This window comes from Hyaena hyaena, unplaced genomic scaffold (assembly GCF_003009895.1).
Source record: "Hyaena hyaena isolate Hyena2069 unplaced genomic scaffold, ASM300989v1 scaffold_0, whole genome shotgun sequence".
Lineage (NCBI taxonomy): Eukaryota > Metazoa > Chordata > Mammalia > Carnivora > Hyaenidae > Hyaena > Hyaena hyaena.
In genome coordinates, this window is record NW_024080632.1 from 10,935,951 (window position 1) to 10,946,459 (window position 10,509).

The following is a 10,509-nucleotide window of genomic DNA, read 5'->3' on the forward strand; positions in this document are numbered from 1 at the left end:
ATTCATGACCCCATTGTGTTAGCCATTTAAAAAAAAAAACTTTTTTTTTTGGAAACGTATTTAACATCAGGAAATGTTCAAAATAAAATAATAAAGGAGGTCGAATGCAGAATTATGTATGCATCCTTATGTGGATCACGTACTCTACATATATTGATATGAGCATGAAAATAGAACTTTGTGGAGGTTGAAACATTAGAAATAAATGACAAGGTAAACCTGGCTGAATGCTAGGTGCCTTTTTCACTTAAAGACTGACCACAGAGCCCCAAGCCAATATGGAACATGGTATCTCAGACTTCAAATGTAGATTTTCTTTGACCCACTTTCAGGATTTTCTATCCTCAAGAGAAAACAACCAACTCAATTCAACCCAATGAGGGTCCGAAGTTACATGCCAAAGGGAAGTATTGCAGAGATGTTTCTAGAGCATAATAGCAAAAATGCCTTACGTGTCCCCAAAGGGGCGGCTTGTGTTTATGAACAGGTGAAGATCCATACAATGGAATCCTGTGCAGCTATTAAAAATGCTGCTGTAGGGGTATCTAGGTGGCTCAGTCGGTTAAGTCTCCGACTTCGGCTCAGGTCATGATCTCACGGTTTGTGATCTCCAGCCCCGCATCGGGCTCTCTGTTGTCAGCACACAGCCTGCCTCGGATCCTCCGTCTCCCTCTCTTTCTGCCACTACCCTGTTGTTCTCTCTCTCTCTCTCTCTCAAAAATAAAATAAACATTTGGGGTGCCTGGGTAGCTCAGTTGGCTGAGCATCCGACTCTCGGTTTTGGCTTGGTTTGTGAGTTCAAGTCCCAAATTGGGCTCTGTGCTGACAGGGAGGAGCCTGCTTGGGATTCTCTCTCTCTCCTTCTCTCTCTGCCCCTCCCTGTTCACTCACTCTGTCTCTCAAAAATAAACTAATAAACTTAAAAATTTTTTTAAAATAAAATAAACATTAAAGAAAATGTTGCGGGGCGCCTGAGTAGCTCACTTGTTAAGCGTCTGACTTTGGCTCAGGTCATGATCTCAGGGCTCAGGAGTTCAAGTCCCACATCGGGTGAGCTTGAGCCCTGCTCAAGCCCTGGGTGAGCCCCACTTCTCTCTCTCTCTCTGCCCCTTGTGGGATTCTCTCTCTTTCTCTGCCCCTTGCTCACTTGTGCATGCTCTCTCTCTCAAAAAAAACCCATAAATAAATAAAAATCAATAAAAAGCCAGATTTAAAGAAATGTTGCTGTATTTTTTTACAGACATGACTGGAGAAAGCCACAGAGAGGCAAATTATACAACAGCAAGTATGCCATATGAAAATCAGATTTTCATATATGCATATTCACATTTATAGCCATAGAGAGAAGTCTGGAAGGAAATACAGCAACACACTCATTGACTTGGGTTGTAGGATTGCTAAAAGACGTTGCTTAATTAGCTGATTATGTTTGCTTATTTTTATTATGAGTTTTATGCAATGAACATCAAATAAAGCAATAGCTTCCTACTTGGAGGTGCCAGGCTGTGTATGAGGCACATCAGGTGAGTTGCATGGAATCATTTCAGGGGTGTCAGTAAACCCAGTTTAGAGAGGGATAAGTCATGTGCTCTGTGAGTTTCCTGTTGCTGCTATACCAAATGACCATAAACTTCGTGGCTTAAGACAACACGGGGGTATTTTCTTACAGTTCTGGATGTTAGAAGTCTGAAGTCTCACTGAGCTAAAATCAAAAGTGTCAGCACCGCTACGTCCATTCTGGAGGCTCTAGGGGAGAATCTGTTTCCTTGCCTTATCTAGCTGCTAGAGGCTACCTGCACTCCTTAGCTCATGGCCCCGTCTTCCATCTTCAAAGCCAGCAATGGCTGGTTGAGTCTTTCTCACAGGGCATCACTCTAGTTTTGACAATCCTGCCTTCCCATTCTGATTTAAGGATCTTTGGAATTACCTTGGGCCCACCCAGATAATCCTGGATAATCTCCTGATTTTAAGGGCATCTGATTAGCAACCTTCACTCCACCTGACACCATAATTCCCCCTTGCCATGCAATATTCACAGATTCTGAGGTCAGGATGTGGACATCTTTGAGACGCCATTCTTCTGCCTGCCACACATGCCCAGGGTTTCAAAGGTGAGGTATTTGGAATAGGAACTCATTCTGTGTCCCATACCCATGCCCTTAGATTATGCTATGTGGCTGGTTATTTGTGTACTGGAGAAAATTTTAAACTTTTTTTAGGTTAAAAAAATAAAAGGATGGGGCACCTGGGTGGCTCAGTCGGTTAAATGTCCAACTTCAGCTTGGGTCATGATCTTGTGGTTTGTGAGTTCGAGCCCCGCGTCGGGCTCTGTGCTGACAGCTCAGAGCCTGGAGCCTGCTTCAGATTCTATGTCTCTCTCTCTCTCTTTCTTTCAAAAATAACTAAAGATTTTAAAAAATAAAAATAAATAGAAAGATATTCCTTTTCTCATCTCTTCAGCCTTATTCGGCCTAATTGCTATGCCATCCACCTGTCCCTACCTAACACTCCTATCCCTACACTCCATTCCGGCAAAGTCCATCTGTCCCCTGTTCCAAGCCCTAACACTCCAAGCTCGCTTCCACTTTGGGTTGTCCTCATACTGTCTTTTAAATTTGGGAGTGTCACTCTAGGTCACCGGAGAAACTGTGCAAACAATTTATTAGGGGAAATGGCTGTGCAAGTAAGTGGGAGGGAGCGAAGAGGTTGGGAGAGCCATCTGACCGTCTGTGCAGGAAGCGTCTACCTGAGGTGCAGTTTCAGGGAAAGCAGGCAATCCATTCTGACTACAGAGGAGTCCCAGTCTCCTGGCTCTGCCAGAGTATCTCTGCAGAGCTCAGTCATTGCCAGTGGGCAAAGTGTGCCAAAGCATGGCCTGGGCTTGAAAGCAGAGCATAGAAGCTGGGATCCAAATTCTCTCCTAGCAGTCAGATCTAAGAGGCACATTCTCATGGTTGCCAAGTGGGCTCTTCATGGTGACGCCTTTCCTGGAGGATGCTTTCTGGAGGCTAGATCATGACTGCCTCACCTCTACTACCCCCGCTCCCCTCACCCTGCACTCCCAGCTAGGGTGTGCATAAGGGCTTTGTGTCTGGCCTTTGTAGCCAGGTAGGCTTACACCTTTCCAAGCCTCAGTTTATTTATCTATGGAATGGGGTAATAGCAGTGCCTCCCACGTTGTGTTGGTGTCATGATGAATGAGACTCTGAGTTTCAAGGCTTCCCTTCAGTCATGGCCTGGCAGATGGTAGTGCTAACGGTCAGTAAATGACAGTCCTCCTTGGAGTGCTCTTTGGCCTAGTACATCCCTAATAAAATTTTCCTGAAACTACCTACCAAGTGTTTTTTCTTTTTCTTAATGTTTATTCATTTTTGAGAGAGACACAGAGCTTGAGCAGGGGAGGAGCAGAGAGAGAGGAGGACACAGAATCCAAAAGAGGCTCTGGGCTCTGAGCTGTCAGCACAGAGCCGGATGTGGGGCTCGAACTCAGGAGCAGCGAGATTATGACCTGAGCTGAAGCTGGATGCTTAACTAAGCCACCCAGCCGCCCCTCAAGTGTTTTAATATATGTGTATAAATATGTTAATTTAGATATTTGTAAAAGGAAAGAACAACAAAAAGCATAAATGTCTAACATCAAGAGGATTGTTGAATAAATGGTTGAATATTCATCTAGAACAGAATAAGCCATTAAATAGTGATTTATTTTTGATTTGATATTTTGGGTATACTTTTTATATATACTTTGATATATTTTTGATATATTCTATAATGGTGGAGGTTAATGCAATTTTTTGGTGAATAAACAGAACGAAATTATTGTTAACTGATGTTTATATCCAAGTAGTGGAACAGAAATTATTTTTATTTAATTCTTTAGTTTTTTTTTCCTCCGAATTTTCTACAATGAACTTGTATTCTTATCACTAAGAAAACAACAGTTTTTTATTACCTGGGGCCGAGGGGGAAAGGCGGTAATCAATATTAACAACTGTCCTAAGATCAAATTGGTTAAGAACTGTTAAATAGTTCTATTTAGTAAAAAGAAAGCATTTGGTGGCCACCGTGAAAGCAGTTTTGGCAGAGGGAGAGACCCTTGCCAGCAAAACAGGAATCATTATGGTTTAAAAAATTAAAAAAATAAAAATAAATCACTTCCCAGGAAACTTGTATGCACCGAGTGGGGACAGGGAAGTCAAATACATGTGCAAATATATTTGTCCCTTTAGAAAAATGCTCATTAGTTCGATCTCAGGCCTTCTCACTTGGCAGTTAGCAAAACAGGAGCATGCGCGGAAAGTATAGAGCGTGAGGGCAATCAGGCTTGGGGCAAGAAGTGGGAAAAGAAGCAAGGCCTTACCATTTCTGCATTTAAAAAATAGAGCAAAGAATCATGCGAAATGTTATATATATCTCAAAGCTAGTTTAATTGCATTTCTTGATAAGACAGTCTTGCAAATCGAGGCAGTTCCTCGGAATTCGGCTGCTGCAGCGGGTCAACAACCACTCTGGGTGCAAAAAGAACAGCAAAACCTACTGTATTGACCTGGGACCGCGGGACGCCCCGCGCTACCGACTTTGACCCATTAGAGAGCAGAGTGGGCCGGGCTTCGCCTGTGATTGGAGGACAGAGGAAGGGCGGGGCTGGGCTCCGGCGCGTGCGTCGTCACGGCCTCTGGTCCCGCGCCGCCTCCCGCCCGCTTGCGGAGTGCTGGGAGTCGCTGCTGCAGGCCTGTGCCTGACCTCCCGCATCTCTTCTCCGCTGTCTGCCCCGGCGCGACTCCGCGATGCCCGTTGACCTCAGCAAGTGGTCTGGGCCTTTGAGCCTGCAGGAAGTGGACGAGCGGCCGCAGCATCCGCTGCAGGTCAAATACACTGGGACAGAGGTCGACGAGCTGGGGAAAGTGCTGACGCCCACCCAGGTACCCGCGGGCGGCGGGGGTGTCTCTGCTCCAGGCCTGGAGGTGTGCGGGGCGGGGACCCAGCGGAGATGGGAAGGATGTTTCGGCCTCTGTGCGCCGGATCCTCCGAGGGAAGGGGGTCGTGGTGCCCACGCCTGCAGAAACCTGCGAGCACCCGGACCACGGCACGTGGCGGGCGGGGCTCCGCCTGCAAGGGAAAGTGATCTACTTTACAGCTACTTCCTTCTAGGCGTAGGCCGGGCCAGGCCCAGTAACAGCCTGGGCCGCGGGGGCGGGGAGGGGGCGGTGCCTGGGAAGTGGTGGCGGAGTTCGCCTCCGAGGCCCCAGAGCCTCCGCTCGGGTCTCAAGATTTTAGGCCACGGTTTGGTGGCAAAAGCCCCACCGGATGGCATGTGACGCATTATATAACCAGTGACCAGTATCGCCGCCGGATTCCTCCCGTTTGTCTTAGCGGGCAAGAGCAAGAAGCCACCCGACGGTAAACTCGTTCTGCTGCTGGAAGGCTCGAGGGCAACAGCCAGCCGTGTTCTACCGTTTGGCCTCCAACGCCCCGTCCGGAGACCAGACTAGGCCTGGCTAGTGCAAGTGGCGAAACTGGAGTGCCGGACACTTGCTGGTTATTGGCCATGAAGCTCCGGGGCACTGGTGTGAATAAACTGTTCTGACAGTGTATTGTGTTGGAATTTTACAGAGCTCATTGTTTTAAATAAAGTGCCCCTCTCCCTAACCTCCATTTTCCCAGACTCACTGTCCAGTCGGGTCCCCTGGACTTTGTCGTTTCCTGTACACTTTCAAGTGCCTGGTTAATTCAGGTTGCACTTTAGCAGGCCCCAGCTAAGCTCCTGGTCACCAAATCTAGAGACCCTGTCATTCCAGACCATGTGAGGTTGCAGTTTAGAGGACTCAGTCTTTAAACCTGAGGGTTCTCAGCAGAGTCAATAAACTTTAGCCTTTATTAATAATCTGTGTGTTGCCTTTCAGGAACCTGGCATCAAAGAGTGCTGGCTTCTGCATTTCCAACTTTTGAACTCCACATTGCTTCCTTCCTACAGGTTAAAAACCGGCCCACGAGTATTGCATGGGATGGCCTTGATTCAAGTAAACTCTACNTGCAGTTTAGAGGACTCAGTCTTTAAACCTGAGGGTTCTCAGCAGAGTCAATAAACTTTAGCCTTTATTAATAATCTGTGTGTTGCCTTTCAGGAACCTGGCATCAAAGAGTGCTGGCTTCTGCATTTCCAACTTTTGAACTCCACATTGCTTCCTTCCTACAGGTTAAAAACCGGCCCACGAGTATTGCATGGGATGGCCTTGATTCAAGTAAACTCTACACCTTGGTCATGACTGATCCAGATGCTCCCAGCAGGAAGGACCCCAAATACAGGCAAGTTGGGCAAAGATGGGGAACACCAGGTCATCCAAAGGTGACCTAGTGCTTCCTGGCACGGGGTAAGCCCCTCGCTGGACATGCTGTGCCAAGAGAATAGACCCAGTTTGGGATGTTCACACTGACGCTTGAGCCAGGGTATGCATTTCCTACCCCTTCAGTCCCTAGAGCAGGAGCCTAGAAAGTGTAACACAGAGCCACATCTGCCTGATAACCTGTTTTTGTGTAGCCGCATGAACCAAGAATGGATTTTACATTTTTAAGTGATTGCAATTGAAAGAATAATGCTTTGTGACATGTGAAAGCTACATGAAATTCAGATCTCATTGTTCATGTATGAGGTTTTGTTGGAATACGGCCACGGTAACTTATTTATGTCTTGTCAGTGGCCCCTTTCACCCTATAGCCGTAGAATTGAATAGTCACAGAGACAGTATGAACAGCAAAGGCTAAAATGCTTACTGCCTGGCGCTTTCCAGAAAATGTTGGCAGATAACTGCCTAGAACATCTCAGAGGGAGGTGTCGGGCCCTCTCTGCAGAGCGGTGAGGTTTGTGCTGGCCAAGAAAGCAGGACTGTCTGTCTGTGTCATCGCCGCATCCTGGCCCGAAGCCAGTCCTTCGTGTACATTTGCTGGCTGTGCAGTGAGTCGAGCGTGTACTAATTTCCTGTGGGTTGTCTGTCCTTGTTCCTCGTTATAGGGAATGGCACCATTTTCTGGTGGTCAACATGAAGGGCAACGACATCAGCAGTGGCACAGTCCTCTCTGATTACGTCGGCTCTGGCCCTCCCAAGGGCACAGGTCAGTAAAAGCTGCTTTGGGGGAGTGAGGCGGCTGGGGATAGTGGGTGCACATTAGGAGTGGCCAGAGGGCTGCACATTTTAGTTTGGTTCTCAGAGATCCCCTAGCCTAGTGGGACTTCTGGGCAGTGAACTTCAACCCCCAAGGCAGTTGCCTGCCAGAGACCTTGAGACCTGCAGTAACGTCAGGTGGCCAGAGCCTTGGGTTCTGGTCAGTTGGTGCCTCTCTTATCATTGCCTCTCGGCCACTGGGCCTCATATGCAGGGAAGTCGGTGAGAGCATTCCGAGGAAGCAGTGTTGCAAAAAGCTTGGTACAACTTCCGGGGGTGGGCGGTGGGAGCGCTGCACATGGATTGAACACAGTTAATCCATCTGAGTTCTTCATTCAGCCTTCACTGGTTCCCACGAAAGATCTTGGAAATGATCACAGTTTCCAAATTCGTTATAAAGAACTGGCTTCTTCATCTCTTTATAACTTCTGTCGACAGTATAGGGTGGTATCGACTTGAAAAGCCTTGGAAGACTTAAGTATGCTGAAGATACGCACACGTGTTGTATGGTGTTACGTTATAGTTTACGTATTCTCTCTCAAAGAGAGAGAATATTATACCGAAAGTCCCCCAAGTCAGATAAGCGCTGGCTGGGCTTTTAGTAGGAGATGCACTGTTTACACCTGTTGGGCATTTGCTGGAACAAGGAAGTCATGGTGGGTGGACACCCTGTCCAGTCCTGTTAGTCTGAAGAGGGACAGGAAGGTCCCCGACAACAGTTGGCCATAGACTTGTGCTTTATCTGTAGACCCCGAAGCTTCAGAAGGCTTCAGGGCCCTCTCATGCATTCATAAGAGGAGAGTAAAGGTACATCTTTTTCAGGGATCTATTAAGTTCTCTAGGGCAGTTATACAATTAGGCAGCTTAATTATGGGAAGTACACCCATGAGAGTAAAGCAATTCTCTCGAGTAGGAGCTGTGTTCTCATTAGCAAAAGAAAGCCTCAGTGACTTTTTCTTCCCTCCTTTTGCTTTTTAAAAAATATTCTTTTAGCAAAGTACACTTTGCACATTAAAAAATGCCCGGACCATAGTTGTTTTAGTCCATTAATATTGACCGATAGACAAAGGTGACCTTGTAAGCACCTTTGAACACAAGTTGTTTTTCAGTGTCTTTGCCACTTAGTTGGTTGGAGTGAGTTTCACCAGGCACAAAGGTAGGTTTTGCGGTGACAGCGGTCAGCAAGACAAACACCATAGCTTAATGGAGCTCACTTTCTAGTGACGAGACTATGCTGAAAAGTAAGACTCTTAGAGAAGTGTTACTATGGCAGAGGTGAAGTGGGTGTTCAGATGGGGGTGGTGGAAAACGACTTGTGATCGGGTCCCATTGGAGATGGGCTGGGAGCCCGGAGTGGGATGAAGGAGGGGCAGAGGTGGAAGGAGAAGGGGTGAGGAAGGGCCAGACCCTACGGGTCCTTAGAGGCCGCAGTGCCTGGTGTGGACTTCACAGCAGTTGCAGGGAGGAGCCGTGGGGTGATTTTCAGCAGGTGAGTGACCTGACGTCTCCTCCCTCTGCGGATCCTCAGTGTGCCTCTTTTCAGTGGGACAGTTCGGTCCCTCCACATTGGCACATTCTGTGACGGTCAGTGACATCTCCATCCCTGATGCCTGGCCATGTGTACATGTTCCCTCCAGGCCTTCACCGCTACGTCTGGCTGGTGTACGAGCAGAACGGGCCACTGAAGTGTGACGAGCCCATTCTCAGCAACCGATCTGGAGACCACCGTGGCAAATTCAAAGTGGCATCTTTCCGCAAAAAGTACGAGCTTGGGCCCCCGGTGGCCGGTACGTGTTACCAGGCTGAATGGGATGACTATGTGCCCAAACTCTATGAGCAGCTGTCTGGGAAGTAGGCAAACGCTAGGAGACCGAAACCACCCTGGAGGCCTCGAGCAGTGTTCTCAAGTTCAGTGGTGCATGTAGATTTCTCTGCTTCCCCGTTTCCCATTCTCACAGGTGAGGCCTGAGCAGTCCGATAGTGGTTTAGGGTGACTTTTCCTTCTGTCTGTCTTCTATAATTCCAGAGAGTCACACCCCAGTTTGTGTTCTTACCAAATTTGAATTCTGTTGTGGGGGATATTTTGGTACCAGGATGGGGTTATCACATTGTTAATATAAGAATAGCAACGCAGAATTTAAGGAAGAAAAAATTCAGGTAAAAAGACTAGGTCTTGTAGTAATTGAGCAGAGCATGAAAGACGCTTGAAGGGAGGTTTAAAAAAAAAATTTGTTGCCTCTGCATTTGTGAGCTGAGTCTGGAGTTGTGCATGATGGCACTTCTGGGTCATGTTTCCACGGCCACGTCTCTCACCAAGACAGCCAGAGGCTGGCGTGTCCCCTAGCCCCTCAACATCTCGGACTCTTTACTAGGAGGAAGTGACCCGCTCTGGCTCCTTGAAAGAGCAATATTAGAATAAGCAATAGGGAGAGTCGCTTTGCAGTTTAGGCATTGCCATCTAGATGAGCTGCAGGGCAGAGTGACTTTGTCAGAAATCCCTACGTCTACCTGTTGAACTTGTCACTCTTTGCGTACTAAAAGCTGATCTGAGGTTGCAGAATATTGTTAATTCTGCTGTTTGCTTATAGTTGAATAAAAATAAAACATTGTGTGGATGAACCAGGTCTCCAGGTATTTTGTCCTTTTGCGTATGGGGTTTCATAAATGTGGGAAGTCAAGAGACAGCCCCTTTCCCTGAACAGCTTCGATGACTGGGACTTGATTTAGGGACCCTACAGAGGACCCACGCTTAGACATGTGCCATCAAAGTACAGCGGAAATAACCATTCCAGGGGCATGGGCACCTGGGTGGCTCAGTTGGTTAAGCATCCAGCTTCAGCTCAGGTCTTGATCTTGATGTCACAGTTGATGGGTTTAAGCCCCACATCGGGCTCTGTGCTGACAGCTAGGAGCCTGGAGCCTGCTTTCGGATTCTGTGTCTCCCTCTCTGCCCCCACTCCCCTTCCGCCCCCTTGCTCGTGCTCTGTCTCTCTCTCTGTCTCAAAAATAAACAATAAAAAAAAAGTAAGCAGTGGGACACCTTCCCAGCTTGGTGTGTTGGGCGCAGAGAACAATGACCAAAAAATAGGCTACACGCCTCACTATTCTGACTTGCCATCCGTACAGAATCTGGACCCAAAAAGCGGCAGGGTGGGTTGGGGGTAGATTACAGTTGCCCCTTGAACAACATTGGGGTTTGCGGCACCAACCCCCCTTCCCGCCCCGTGCAGTTAAAAGTCTGTGTATAACTTTTCAGTCCCCAAAACCTCAACTACTAATAGTCTGCTGTTGACTGGATGCCTTACCAATAACATTAATTGCTTAACACATCTCGTGTGTTTTGTGCACT

General features: G+C 47.5%; 1 protein-coding gene across 2 annotated transcripts; it reads left to right on the top strand.

Moving 5' to 3' along the window:
* The first annotated feature begins 4,671 nt into the window (after positions 1-4,671).
* Positions 4,672-9,779, top strand: PEBP1 (phosphatidylethanolamine binding protein 1). 2 transcript variants are annotated; one of them, XM_039227149.1, is made up of 5 exons: positions 4,672-4,922; positions 5,975-6,020; positions 6,243-6,306; positions 7,010-7,110; positions 8,798-9,779. In XM_039227149.1, the coding sequence occupies exons 1-5, from the start codon at positions 4,788-4,790 to the stop codon at positions 9,013-9,015; spliced, it is 564 nt and encodes a 187-aa protein (XP_039083080.1). In that variant the 5' UTR covers positions 4,672-4,787; the 3' UTR covers positions 9,016-9,779. The 2 variants fall into 2 exon arrangements, with proteins under 2 accessions (XP_039083080.1, XP_039083145.1); XM_039227214.1 differs by lacking the exon at positions 5,975-6,020 and having other exon boundaries at positions 6,197-6,306.
* The last annotated feature ends 730 nt before the right edge of the window (positions 9,780-10,509 follow it).

Excerpts from the sequence above, each read along its gene's own strand:
- PEBP1 (XM_039227149.1), top strand. The coding sequence starts at position 4,788 with ATGCCCGTTGACCTCAGCAAGTGGTCTGGGCCTTTGAGCCTGCAGGAA. Across the intron at positions 4,923-5,974 it reads AAGTGCTGACGCCCACCCAG|GTTAAAAACCGGCCCACGAG; the intron begins GTACCCGCGGGC and ends TCCTTCCTACAG. Across the intron at positions 7,111-8,797 it reads TGGCCCTCCCAAGGGCACAG|GCCTTCACCGCTACGTCTGG; the intron begins GTCAGTAAAAGC and ends TGTTCCCTCCAG.